This window comes from Athene cunicularia (assembly GCF_003259725.1).
Source record: "Athene cunicularia isolate RWA chromosome 9 unlocalized genomic scaffold, athCun1 chr9_part1, whole genome shotgun sequence".
NCBI lineage: Eukaryota > Metazoa > Chordata > Aves > Strigiformes > Strigidae > Athene > Athene cunicularia.
In genome coordinates, this window is record NW_020799110.1 from 12,876,661 (window position 1) to 12,890,949 (window position 14,289).

The following is a 14,289-nucleotide window of genomic DNA, read 5'->3' on the forward strand; positions in this document are numbered from 1 at the left end:
TTTATCTGGGGTAGGTGCATACCCAGCTCTGACACACTTGTGGTTAGGCACAGCCTGAAGAGAAAATGCCTTCCAGATGCAGAGCGGGCCTCCTGGCCACCCACCAAGGAAAAAAGCCTGATGCAGTGGGAGAAGACTCTTATCTCTGAACATCACATCATCCGCTTCCAGGCAGCAGAGCAGTGATCTGAGCAGGTGATGACTCGTACTAACATCTCCTTTGAGAGCCATATCCCATCTCTGGATATCTCCTTCGATGTCTTAGCAAGACTCGTTCTACCGTAGCAGTGTGGGGGAGGGCTGATGGAGAAGAGCCCCAAAAACTGTGATTAAGTATAAGTAATAACAAACACTAGCAGTGACTATTTCATACAGTTGCAGCTCTACCATTATTCCTTGTGTAAGACTAACCAGATCAAGTGCCTCTGTACTTTGCCTGCAAACTACAGGAAGTACTTTGAGATCACAAAGCAGATAACTATTGCTCTGTGCCTTTATTTGGAAGAAGGAAGGCAACATCACTCCTTTCCCTGTGAGAGGTGCAAATCCGAACTGCAAATGCAGCCCAGATGCAGGATTATGCTTGGCACTGTGAGTCTGTCCTTCCAATGAAAGTTTGTTCCTGGATTTTGGTCTTGTGGGTTATGGATGGCAATACAGAAATGCTGCGACAGGGACACGCTAGTCTGTATCTACAGCTGTGCTCCAGGGCCTGTCCTCCAGAAGATACAAGACATCCACAGCTCGCACCAGCAGATTTCCAGCTCATGCTCCAGTTCACCATTTGGTTTGACCTCTAGGAAATATCTTGTAACTTGATGGGCAGTACAGTACCTGAGACGTCCACAAAACAAGAATATAAATTATTTGGATCCCACTGTCCTCTGGAAAGGCTTTCCCATCTGTCCTCCTTACATGTAAGAGGATGATGATTGTGAAACTGGTCTTAATGGTGACTTGATTTGCTCTCCAGCTACAAGGTAGTTATCTTAGAAGGTGCACTTTTTAATTTTTTTTTAATCAAATAACCTAGAGCTGAAAGCAATTGGAGATAATAAAAGAAGAAAACTTTTTCCTAGCTGTCTTTTGATTGCTTTTTTGTTCTGTCTTTTGATTGCTTCTCAAAGATTCAGAAAAATAAGCCTTTTCCTTTCAAGGAATAACTGAGTGGACTAATTAGGCCTTGTCAGTCAGGTCATAATAATCTGTGTCAACTAGTTGATGTATATCCACTCCCTTCATTACAGCTCCATTCCCTGGAAAGCAGGTTGCATCCACTGCCTAGCTTGGGAAGTTCCCATACTTGAAATCTAAGGGTAGTCATTATCGCTACCCTTGTCTGTGTGCTGGAGTTGCTGTCTGCCTAGTGACCATCAGAGCTCCTCCTTTCCGTGCTCCCAGTTAGTTACCGAGCCTACAAACCACTTGTGTGGTTGAAAACATGCACTGTTGCTTGCTTTAGAGTAGCAGCTGTTTGAGATGTGGAGAGCAAGGGCATCTCTCTGCTTCATGGGTCTTCAAAGTGGATGAGTGCAAGTGAGCATCATCTGTCACTTGTGTGCCATTGCTAGACTACATCAGTGACATCCCAGGGTTATGCATCCCAGTGGGCAACCTTACTTGAAAATATGTTGCAAATGGACATGTTGACCGCGTGTGAACTTGGGATGTAATTCTTGCTGCACTTGCTGTGAGGAGAGGCAGGCCCAGAACTGAACAGCTTAGATTTCACTTCGGTCTCTCTGCACTGTGACTAGCTCTAGGTCTTCAAGGATAGCAAACTGTAAGCACAGAGGCTTGGGTGAGATCTTAAATTCTCTGAGCCTGAGCTGCCCTATTCTTGCACTTAATGAACCTTTGATGTCATTTGCATTAAGGCTGCTTACATGACGGTGTGCTCATCTAATGTGAATGAGGACTCTGGGACTTGTCTACTGAATCAGGTAATTGGTCTATCCAAGCAGTTTTCTACCTCTGGTGAAGGGCTGATATCCAGTGAGCTGGAAAAGTGCAGAATTATACAAGTTAACCTATGAACTGAACTGTGCTTCATATGTGGGAGAAGGAGGAAGTTCCTTCTTGACCTCTTGAGATGATCAGTATGTGCCTTGAAGCATGAGAGGTGATTGCCTTTATATGAGCTTGCATAACTACAAATGTTATTGGCTAAATAATTACATAGTCTCTTGAAGAGAGAAAAGTCAGTTGCAGAATGTGACTCAGTGCCTTTCATATCAGACTGTTCCAAGAAGTATAATAGTCTCTTAATTGAAGTCCTTATACCTTGATATTAAAATGCATTTCATTGGCATTGATATCAAAGAAATGTTAATGCTCCTACTTCTAATCTTTCTTGAGACATAGTAACTATAATTTTAATAAAAATCACTGTGCATGACATTCTTATAATACCTGTTTAAAAAAAAAATGAGAAAAGAGCAATATATTTGAAATGAATCCTCAAACACCATGTAGTCTGTGTGTTTAATACCAAAACATTTTCTTGTGTTTCTGAGGCTGTTGCTGCATTGACGTGTGACGTTAATTTTCAATAAAATTTTGCATCTTGGTTCATCGTGGGACTTTTATTTGGCTAGATGTCTCTCTTTAGACCTTCTGCGTGTTTGCAAATGTGATGGAATTGTTTAGTTGAAATGAGTATGGGTATGAAGAAAAATAGGTGGGTTTATTGTTTTATTCACTTAAGCTTGATTGTCTTAATCTTGATTCTTAGCAGCATGAAGGAGGTAAGAATGGAGTCCTTAAGCTATATGTTAATGTAGGCATTTGTTTTCTGTAGCATAGGGTGCTTTGGGTTGGTTTGTGTTTGCCTGATAGCTTTTTTTTTTTTCCCAATAATATTTTGTAGTCTCCTAACTAGCTTTGCTGAGATCACTGTTAGTGGTGAAGAGGGCAAAGCTAGGCCCACAACTGACCTCCTTGGAGAACCTTGTTTCGTAGCAGCAGGAATTTTTATTTTTTTTTTTAAAAAAAAAAAAGGGTTTCTAGTCATGAGCTCTCTAAATAAAATCTGTCCTGAGCTTAAACCATGCAACTAAATCTTTCTTGGGAAGTCTTTATTGATTTGATCTAGAATTTCACTGTGTACATGGTGACCTCCTCACTTACATATTGTGCAGATTTTGCCCCAAAAGACTACTCAGGTGTATATTAATTGCAGCTGAACCTCAGTTAGGATAAGTGCCTGAACCTGTAAAGTAGAAATACTCATTTTGGCTCTAAATCCAGAATACTCTTAGGTTAAGGGTTGTGTCAATGTGACTTGAATTTCATGGCTGGCCTCAACTTTCATAACTGGTGAATTGAAACCTCAGATCTGAATCATTCCCTTCACCCTGAAAAGTTGGATCTGAACTTCATGGCTCGGTTTCACTTCCCCTTGGGAATTGCTGCCATAGTTAATATTAATTTGTGAAGCTTCCTTGAGTCTATGAAGTTTGCTGGATCTTGTCCTGCATCTTCACTGCCAAAGGACAGTTCACACCCTTCTGTACCTCCTGTAATTGTGTAATTAAGGTAACATTTCTTCAGGGCCTTAGATACTCTAACCTGTTAGCATAGATGTTTTCTCCACCCAACATTGCAAGTCTTAAAAGTGCAGGAAGCTGGAGACAATGTAATTGTATGAAACTTGACCTTGAGTGCTGAAGGTTTTAATAAATTAGCTAGGAATAAGCCTTTTCTTTCTTTTACACTTTGCTTATTTGAAGTAATAAATGTTCTCTTTGCATAGAAGGAAAGCCAGTTCCCAGGAATTGATGTAACCAGTTATACCCAGACGAACAAGTTTCCCAATGGGAAATAAGATGGGAATGTGCCCTTGCACGTTCACTGTGGGGTCACTGTGATATGGCCGAAGGAGTGTTGGGCTCCGCGGTGAGCCAGGTGACCTCCGCTCTGCTGGGTGAGCACAGCTCGCGGGTGTATGTCGTGTTTGGGAAGTGTGCCTGCTTCCCCAGCACCTTTGCCCAGTCTTGGTGTCGGAGAGAGGAAAACCTGCTCTCTTGCGGCATGGTGCTGCTCTGCCAATTGTGCTGTTGGACCTGCTTTAATGATCATTTTCTGCATATCTCAGATAAGACCCCGCTGCAGATGGGATGCCGCAGCCGTAACGCGATCTGGGAACTGGGCTGCTGTTCAGAAGCAGTCTGGTCTTCACACTCTGGATCACTTACGAGGCAGGATTACAGCTGGGACCCTTGGGGCTGGGCAGGGGGGAGCTTGCCAGCGAGCCTCTCTGGCCCAGCTCGTGGATATGCTGGATGGAGTTTGGGGCTGTCTGGACTTGAGGGAGGCTAGTGCTGTTGTCGAGTGGTAGTAGGAATCTGATACTCTTTGCAAGCAGCCTGCGGGGTTTGGGTATCAGGTATTCCTTAACACCAGCAAAAGCTGCATGTCGGTGTCTCAAGCAGCTCTGACCATCTCAGTAGTGGTCCCTAAGGTGTGTGGAGTCTGTCTTGAGCAAAGAGCCTCTGGCTGTTATACATACACCTGATAACAACTTGATTATATGAGTAACTAGGAGTTTTGGAGAAACCAAAGTGATGTGTGACTCAATCTGAAAATTGTTTCTGCAGTCAGGTTTTAGGGGTAGTTAGGATGGTTTGAGATTTCTTCCTCAGTTCTTGTTTTTATGAAAAAAGTCTTTGACCACAAGGAAAGTTTAACTTAAAAATACTCATTTTGAGTTTTGGCAGCTGTTTGCTGGCTTTGCATGTGTTCTTTTCAACTGAAAAACTTACGTAAAAACTTTTCCTTAAATAAAAAATTTTAACCAAAAGTAAAGCTTCCCTTTGTTGGTATTTCACCATTTGTTTTTTAAATACAGGATATCTGGGAAACTTCTTACTTCCTGTTGACTTTCTCTCTCCAATGATCTTTATCTGCGATGCTTCCATGGTGTAGTAATTTCACTAGCAGTAGCACCACTGCCACAGAGCATTTAGCCTCTTGGATACGTGCTCTTAACAGCTGTCCTAACATCTCCTTGGTTTGCAGGACCTCCATGCAGTCGCAGTCATCCTACGGCTCCAACTCTCCACCACTCAGCAAAATGAACAGCATGAACAAGCTGCCCTCGGTCAGCCAGCTAATTAACCCCCAGCAGCGCAATGCCCTGACCCCAACCACCATCCCCGACGGCATGGGAACCAACAGTAAGAAACCCTCACTCCTTCTCCCGTTCCGTGCATGCTCCCCACTAGTCTGGGCAAGGAGACTTGGCCCCTCCAAGTGGCCAGTGTTATGCTGGGGAGCCTGGAGTCATTTGCTGGAAATCTGCAGAATGAAATATTGCTCACTGCTGTGCCACAGGGCAAGGCTTCAGCATCCTGCTCTGAGCCTCACAGGGGTGAAAAGAGCTGCTTTTTGCTGCAAATCTAGCTGGCTGCACTGTTGTCTGTCTTTCAAGACTTGTTTCTTCTTCCTTTCCCAGCAGAGGAGATGCAAATGTTGGCAAAATTTTTTTTTCCCCTCAGTTCAATTAAGACACTTCTTAGTTTCAAAGGAAGTATCTGCATCTTGCAGCTCTGTATCCTGCTTCCTCCTGGCTGTTGAAGAGTGCCCAGCAGCCCTGTAAATCCAGGATGACAGACATGGTTCTGGGGGCTGAGTTTTGTTGGTGTTTTCTTTTTTTTAATTTCAAAAGCACTGGACTCCTGCCCACACCTGTTGCTGATCCCCTTTGGGTGCTCTTGGTGTCTCTGAAAACAAAGCTGTTTGGCTTCTGTATTGAGTTACTCTGCTGGCTCTGTCCTGCTCCTCTCCTACGGCAGGGAAAGCTGAGATGCCTGCAGCTTCTTAGGTTTCTACCGAGCCTGTTTGTAAGGGAAGGTGACGCGGCGGCGCTGATGACAGTTGCTCCAGCGAGGGGAGAGATCCTGAGGGACTGTCTGTCATCTGCTCCTTGTGCAGTCATTGCAGCCCTGCCTGTAGTTCCCTATGAGCTCTCTCTGTCTGGGGCTTTGCAGGGGATTTAAGGCTGCTTCAGCTGCAGGTGCTGTCCTTTGGTGCTGGGGGTGAAGCAGGGGTCTTGGGATGCCTGGGTAACAATGTGCTGCTCCTTTTCTCCTCCAGTTCCCATGATGGGTACCCACATGGCCATGACCGGTGACATGAATGGCCTCAGTCCCACGCAGGCGCTGCCTCCTCCCCTCTCCATGCCTTCAACGTCCCACTGCACCCCCCCTCCTCCGTACCCCACAGACTGCAGCATCGTCAGGTGAGCAGGAGCAGGCTGCCCAGCACACGTTTCCCACCTGCAGGGAGCAGAGACCTCGTGTCAGGAGCCTGAAGGGTCCTGCCGGGTTCCTCGCCCCATTCTCTAGGAGCACTGGATCCCAGTGGGTCTTGGCAGTCCTGGGGCTGGCACCCTCTGGGCACCGAGCCTCAAACCGCCACCTCCAAGCACCTGAGAGAAACAGGGACGTTAGGACTGCAAGAAAGCTGAGGGATGCAGCATCTGTTGGACTGGTGGAGCTGAGGGTGCCAGGCAGTCGTGCAAACGTTTCTTTTTTCTTTTTTTTTTTCCCCTTTGCCCACTCAACAAGCCATGGCTGGGGTCAGAAGCCGCTCTGCCCTCCATGAAGTCAAACAGGTTGAAAGATGCTGCCCATAAAGGAGGAATCCTTTACACTTAGGGAGGAATGTACAGATTTGAAGTACTTTGTGTGCATGACATGTCTGAGCCCCAGACCCACTGTCTTGCTGAAGCCCTCTATCCATGCAGCAGGCTGCCATGGGCTCGGCCACCTTCTGGGTGAAGTGATCTGGCAGGAGGGTCTAGATGAGCCTTCCTGCCCCAGGATCCAGGCTATGCAGTACCAGCTCTTGACTAAGGCAATGTGCTGCCATGAGGGTTGTCTGCTGGGCGCTGAGCCGAAGGACTCCCTCGTTTGTTTGATGTGGCAGCGATGTGGCTTGCTGGCCTGGGATGTCTTGGAGAAGGTCAAGCCAAGGGTGAAAGCTTTGTTTCCTGTTGCTGCAGGTTGGCTGAGTGTTTGGTTTTTCTGTGGTTTAGGCTGTTGCAGCCAGGGTGATCCTTTTTTCTCTCTCCTTCCTTCCTTCCTCCTCTGCAGCTTCTTAGCGAGGTTGGGCTGCTCATCCTGTGTGGATTATTTCACGACCCAGGGGCTGACAACCATCTATCAGATTGAGCATTACTCCATGGATGTAAGTAACTCCTCACCATTTCCTTTGTTTGCACTCTTGACCCTGCTTTAGGAAGGGGTCAGAAATCCAGACTCAGTATATTTTTATTTTTCTGTGATTACTGTGACTTACGGCTGTTGCACACAGAGAAGGTGAAGAGAGGCTAGACTCAAGGCCAGCATTTTAACTGCCTTGCCTGGCACAGAGAAAGAGTGTCGCCCCCTCCCCACCACTCTGTTTCAGCCCCCGAAGTGGACCCAGCCCACATGTCTGTTAATTCTACAGGGCTTGGTTTCAGTTTACACTGCTCTGAAACACCTCACTTGCCTGCAGACAAGTAGGCTGTCAGAAGCATTTTTCCCTCCCTGCTTCTTTTTCTGACCTTACCTTAATGATCTTCTCTTGCCACTGGCATCTCAGCCCTGTTTTGGTTTTCTTTTTTTTCTCTTGCATGGCTTTTGCTGCAGGGTTGCTGCTTCCTCTCCTGCACCATTGCTCTCCTCTGAGCTGGCTGTCCCTTTTTTCTTCCCCAAGACTTTGCAAGGCTGTGGTGCTTTTGCTTCGTAGCATGGGCTGCCTTCCTTTTGCTGTTGCTCTAATTAGAAAAGCTGACCCAAATTAACCAAAGCTGGTTGCTAATTTTTTCAGAAGCTGATATCGTATTTCCCAGAGTTTAGTTAATGTTCCCCTCAGGTACTGCACCAAAGGTGATGGGACCTCAGAGTCCGAGTTTTCTAAGGTTATGTGTCTGGTTTTAAATTTTGGTTGTGTTCAAGTTAAGGCAGTTCCTGTAGAGTCAGACCCAGAGCTTTGAATACTGGAGCTCAGATTTGGATTCTAAAATCCTTTTGCAGGCTTTCAAATAAACATGGAAGTTTTCAAAGCTACTGAACTTCTGCAGCCCAGCAGCCCCCACCATAGACAGCCAGCACATCTCCCTGAGGTTGCCTTGGAGGTCTTGCAGTCCAGTTAAACATTTAGCTTTAGGTCACCATATCTTATGCATGGATGTGTGTTTTGTGTAACTTCAGAACAGACCTTGTGTCATTAGTTTGCTGCCTCAAGGCTAAACACGCTTGTTCAGAAGTGAATGACCACCTTCAAGATTAGTGGTTTGTCTTCATGTGCATCATGGCTACCTGGATTTTAGCAGCTTTGCTGGTTAATAGACATTTGCAGGGTGGGCCAGAGGGTCCTTCTATTCCTGGAGACCAGCTTGCCCAGGGATTGCCCTGTTAAGCCCTCTACCTTGCCTTGCAGGATCTGGTGAGCCTCAAGATCCCGGAGCAGTTCCGCCATGCCATCTGGAAGGGCATCCTGGACCACCGGCAGCTCCATGACTTCTCCTCCCCTCCCCACCTCCTGCGCACCCCCAGCGGCGCCTCCACCGTCAGCGTGGGCTCCAGCGAAACCCGGGGGGAGCGGGTCATCGACGCGGTCCGCTTCACGCTCCGGCAGACCATTTCCTTCCCACCCCGCGACGAGTGGAATGACTTCAACTTTGACATGGATGCCCGGCGCAACAAACAGCAACGCATCAAGGAGGAAGGGGAGTGAGGCCCACGGACCCCGCTCCACCCCGCCTCGGCCACAAACTGCTCAGCCCTTCATTTGTCTTCCTTCTGCTTGGTACTGTACCCCTGGACGAAGGGCGGAGGGAACCTTCTTGCTCACTCACGATAGGTTATGCCCTTGATGCTGTCTAGGTCATACTCCTGGGCAGCCACCTCCACCCCAGCTCTTGCAAGGGGAAGAGCTGAGCGAAGGGAGAAGGCGGGTAGTATTTCCTTGAAAGCCGTTGACCTTCTCGAGAAGGTGTCGTTCTTGTTTCGTGTTTTCCTCTGGGGACAGGGCTTCTTTCCTTGACTTTTGAATCCTCACACACCTTGTGGGCATCCTGACCTGCAAACTTGTCTCTCTCATCCAGTGATCCCGCTTTGAAAAGCAGGAAAGTTTAATATAAACGTTTAAAAAGCAAAAAAAAAATAAACCCCAAAACCCTAACCCCAAAACCAAATGCAAAGAAACCAAAGCCACCAAACTCCGAACTAGCAGTTCATCCAAAAAATAAATGGGAATCAGTCTGCTGAACGTTGCACTTAAACAGCCTCTTCCCACGGAGCTGAGTGCTCTGTTCATGTGTAATATTCTCCAGCGGAGACAGCACATGCACTTTGCTGGGCAGGCCAGCACTTACGGCCACCTGCAACACACTTTTCCTTTCCCTCACCTTCTCTGGGAAAAACCAAACCTGCTGTCTCTTCTTGTTTTGAATTTACCTTCATGTGTATGTCCTGGTTTGCTTGTTTCAGGATATAAATGCAAATACAGCTGTCAGTCACTCTTGACTTCTGCCCCCCACCCAACCTTTAGCCATTCTGTACTACTACTGACATTTAAGCTAGAGAATTAGGTTTTGCCACATATGCAGCCTGGTTAGTTTAGCATAAGGATTTGCTTGCCTAGCCTCCAGTTGAACAGAGGACCAACTGAGAGCTGCACAGTGATTTGTAGGGCTTCAGCTATTCTAAACCCAGACAATCTTTTATTTAGACCATGCTAGATTGGTTTCTTGCCAAGCAAAGTAGAACTGTCGTTAGATGTATCTGTAATAGGCTGGAGCCAGTTGTGGTTTGTTGCTGGTGACTGTAGACTAAGTGATGAGCAACTAGAAGTGGAGAGTGAAAAAAGAAAGAAATTTCCAACTGCCTCGGAGCAAGGACCAGTTCCTGGTAATATGAGTGTTGCTACTGCAAAAAGTCATGTTTACATGAGAAATTGATTTCTCTGTGTTTTTGCTTTATTGGTTCTACAGCAGCTGTGCTCTGAGGTGTTTCCTCTGACTGCCACTGATCCTTTGGAGGAGTAACTGAACAGAGTGCATGTTTTCACATTTATATTGTCCAAGGTAGTGAGACTCTAACGTACACGAAACAAACCTAAACTGAGGAGCTCAGCTCAGCACAGCTGCTTTCAAGTTGACTTGCTCTTTTTACCAGTAAGCCTGACATTTTTTTTGGTTGGGGAAAGATGGAAAGAAGCAGCTTAAATGACTTTTCATCCTACCTTGCTACAACCAAATAATCTTGTTTCAATGCAGCGGCTGTTTTCTGGGCCCTGCCATGTGCCACATATTTCATTTAAGTCTGATACTGTTAGCATCCTCCTCCGTCTGTTGTGCCAGGTCTATGTTGCATTCAAAGACTGCCTTTCAGTACCTGTGCAAGCCTATTTTGGATAGCTCTGAATGGTAATGCAAGATGGTTACCCTGTAAAGTGTGTGTATATAAATATTTTTTTTGTATGTGTAATTTTTGTTTCCTACAGCATAACATGCCAATTTTTATTTCTTCTTGGGCTACTGGGTCTGACAGAACCACAATAAAATGTTGTTTGTTTTTCTGTTTTTTTAATTATTATTTTTATGCAGAACGCTTACAGTATACCTTGTAACAAATGATTCATCACTGGACAAATATATTTGTATTTTTCATACTGAGATTCCTGTGTTACTTTGCAGTTGAGGGGGGAGGGGGCAGGTACTGAAAGCCTGCCTGTTTTGTCATTTTATTTTGTAACACTTCAAAGAGCAGTGTCCTAGATTTCAAAGTATTTAACATGCTCAGTGTGAAAATTTACTATGTTGGTTTTTTTGTTTTTTTTTTTCCTATATGCTACAAGAGAACCGAGTCATCCTGCTCTTGACTCGATGCAAGAATTAATTCAGTGGGGCAGTGTTAGTGTGGGGAAAGTGTTAGTGCAAGTACTTTTGCAAATTCCTGGAGGTGAATTAGGCTGTGTCCTTCTCACCTCCAAGGTTTTGCATCTCCATTGTGTAATCCTTCTGAGCTGCTTCAGTATTGTACAAATATTGATGCAAAAATACTGTCATTTTAGGAACTAGGAAGCTTCTGACTATAAAGGTTAATGCAGCTAATGTTGTGCTCAGTCTGGGTGCAAGAACTTCAGTATCTGCTTTTCAACTCAGCAGTGAGATGGAGCTTTTCTGCTGCATCACTGATTAAAATATATGCTGTGAAAACCTTTCTACTGTATGCCACTATGGAGCCCACTTCTGTATAACCGGAATCTTCAATGAGTTTGAACTGCTGTAGCTTTTACCCTCCCCTGTAGAGCTGTGATTTTTTTTAAAATTTTTTTTTTTTTTTCCGTTTTGTTTTGATACATCAAAGCGTATGGGTTAATTGAGCTGAGAATCTGCCAATGCTTGTAGCAATGACAGTGTTGCCTGCACCAAGACCTGTGTGTGTTTTGGAACACCTTGTTGTTGAAGTCAATGAAAATAAAAGCCAAACTGAAAATGACACTGAATTCCCAAACAACTTTTTTTTTCTTGCCTGTGCGCCTTCTTGGAAATGAGCAGGAGTCTTTGCTGCTGCTTTGTCATCTGAGCAGCTAGGGCTTCATGTTGCCTTTGCCCGTGTGTGCAGTTTTCTCATCCTTGCACCACCTCGTGTCACAAGGGTGTGCTACAAGGTGCCATCCTACACCCACCTGCCTGCTTTCTGGCAGATTGAACGGGTCAACCTCTGTAAGCCCCCTCTGCTGAACTGTGAAGTCTCCTGGCTTTTGCCCTTTCATCGGGTTTCTTTATTCTGTTCCTGAGCAGGGCGCTGGGAAATGCCACGTGTTCAACATCCTGCTCAAACATCACGGAGCTGTGACTGCTCTGTACCCTGGCCGGGGGGAAGGAATGTGCATGTTGAGCAGACGGAGTCAGTGCTGCTCTTTCCTACCTTCATGCTTCTGAAATACGCTTGCACAGCCATCTCACCATCCCACTCAGCTTTGTCCTTATTTAACTTACACCAAAGGCTTCATCCATCACCCCATTCATCCTCTCTCCTACCAAAGCCATTTCCTTTGCATCTTGGTTCTTCCAGGGGTTTGAAAGAGCAGCTCAGAGCCAGTGGGATGGCTGTCCCAAAAGTGATGGAGTGGGCTGCATCAGCTGGGGTATCCGTGGACCACCACATTAACAGCTCAGTTTCATCAGTGGTTTCTGCATGGGGCCCCGTGTCTGCCTCTTACAGTTTTCCTGGTCTATGGTTGGGGGAGGATACTCGGGAACAGGGAGTCAAAAACCCCCACAAATATCTCAGAAGCAGAAAAGGCATGGCTTTCCTTCGGAGTTAGTTTCATGTTTACCGTTAAGAGTAGGGAATGGTTGCCTGATTCCTTTGGTTCTGATCACTGTTTCTTTTCCGTTCTGCTTGACAGATTAAAGAAACAGTTGTCTCTGGATATCAATACGTGAGGCATTGGTCCCCTGGTTGCACTCTGGCAGTCAGGGATTGCTTGAACGTGGTGTTAAAAACTAGCAGGTTGCCCTCAAAGAGAATTGCTACCACAACAGCTGCAAGAACTTGCTGTTTCAGCTGATGGGCTCTTTGCCTCTAGATGAGCAAATCGGATCAGGTAAAATAGGATTTCAGTTTCCATTAACTAGGTAGGTTTGAAATACGTTTGCTGATGGTTGCTGTTCGCTGTGATCCACTGCTGGAGTAGGGAACTTCTGCATTGCTTATGGTACAGCAAGGGTTTCAGTGCTGAGGAATCCTAAGCTGGTGCTCTCCCTTTTGACCCCCACCCATACCCATTGGAATTTTGTCTTTGGATATTGGGATGCTTCATATGCAGGCATGAAGTTTTCAGGGTAGGGATCCCTCACAAGCTTCCAGCTGTGTTTTGCAAGCCTGGGTGGACCTCTGAAGACGTGCATACCCTTCTATGCTGTTAGTTCTAAGTGTGCTGAAGCTAGCAGTCTGCTGGAATGAAACTTATCCGGACACAACAAAACTTGGCAAACATCCGAGTGGAGCCTGTGAACGATGTCTTGCTCATCACGTTCTTTCTGTCCTGTATAGTTTAGCAGAAACCCTTTCCTTCCTGACAGGAAAAGAGCTGTCTGTGCTGTGTTGGGAGGATTGCGGGACCTGGTCTCCCGCTCTGCTTCTTTGCAAGTTGTTTTTCAGTGGGAAAACCATGTGGGCAGCCCTAGCACCAAGTGGGAGCTTGGGCTGTTTGGCCTTCTGATTTACTGAATGATAAAATGTGTAGCTTATATCAGCTGCTGTGTGAAGGTTAGTGAGGAGCTACTATGCCAGGCCCTGCAGAGCTTCCCTGAGTGGTCAGCTTTGTGGGGCAGCAGGACGGAGTCACTACCCAGGCACAGGCTGTGCCTGTGCCGAGCCTTCACCAGGCAGGTTTGGCAAACAGCCTCACCTGGCTGCCAGGCTCCAGCTGGTGGTTTCCAGGTCCTGAGATGTTTTGGCTCTTTGTGACCCATGACAGCAGAGAGTTGTCTTCCTGATCATATAGCAAAGGGCAGAGGCTGGAGTTTTGGAGCCTTATTGTTGATATTTGGATACACTGTCCCTGAAGGTCAAATAAACTGAAAGCAAGCTAATCTTTATGCTCTGTTGGCTGCAGTTTTCTCCCAGCTTGCTTCCCTAACATTAAGGAGGCAAACTTTTACTTGGAGGCGTGTGGCAGTTGCCCTTTGCTGCAGCCCTTTCCTTAGATGCCCAGCCTCTCCCAACTGTATATATCACCCCTACAGCACAAGGCCTGAACATCAGCGCTTGGGAACCCGGTGGTTTGAGCTTTGTGTGTAAGTGTATTTTTATGAGTAGGTGCCTTTCATTCAGTGAGGAGTTGGAGCCCCTCCACAGCCCCCTTGATCTGCCTGTGGATGTTGCAGGGCTGCCCATCACAGCCATGCCCTGCTGCTAGGTAAGTGCTTCTTTGGGGCAGTGTGGGGATCAGCTGGTTATGTTAAAATACTTTGACTTCCTTGTAAACACTCCTACAGTGTTTTGTTCTTAGGAAATGTCAGCTCTGCCTTCTTGAAGAGAGACAGATACCTGGGATCACTGGTGAGTGAAGGAAAGGCTGTGTGGGACTCAGGGGGCAGGAGATACGGGATTTGGGGCTGGACAAGGGGGCTGCAGCTGCAGCGCCAGGGCATGGGCAAGCACTGAGGGGCATCTCTGGGGATGGTGCACAGTGACTGTGTGCCTGCAGCACTCAAGCCAAGGGCTGGAGTCCCAACCACACCTGAGGACGTTGTTTGTACCCAAGCGTGTTTCTGCCTTG

At 46.4% G+C, this 14,289-nt stretch overlaps 1 protein-coding gene across 3 annotated transcripts in view; it reads left to right on the forward strand.

Moving 5' to 3' along the window:
* Positions 1-11,479, forward strand: part of TP63 (tumor protein p63) — an 85,197-nt gene extending 73,718 nt beyond the window's left edge. For all 3 annotated transcript variants that reach the window (XM_026855223.1, XM_026855224.1, XM_026855225.1), the window contains exons 9-12: positions 5,020-5,177; positions 6,097-6,241; positions 7,098-7,191; positions 8,431-11,479. In XM_026855223.1, the coding sequence (XP_026711024.1) occupies positions 5,020-5,177; positions 6,097-6,241; positions 7,098-7,191; positions 8,431-8,727 (694 nt within the window). In that variant the 3' untranslated portion in view covers positions 8,728-11,479. The remainder of the gene's footprint in view (positions 1-5,019; positions 5,178-6,096; positions 6,242-7,097; positions 7,192-8,430) is intronic.
* The last annotated feature ends 2,810 nt before the right edge of the window (positions 11,480-14,289 follow it).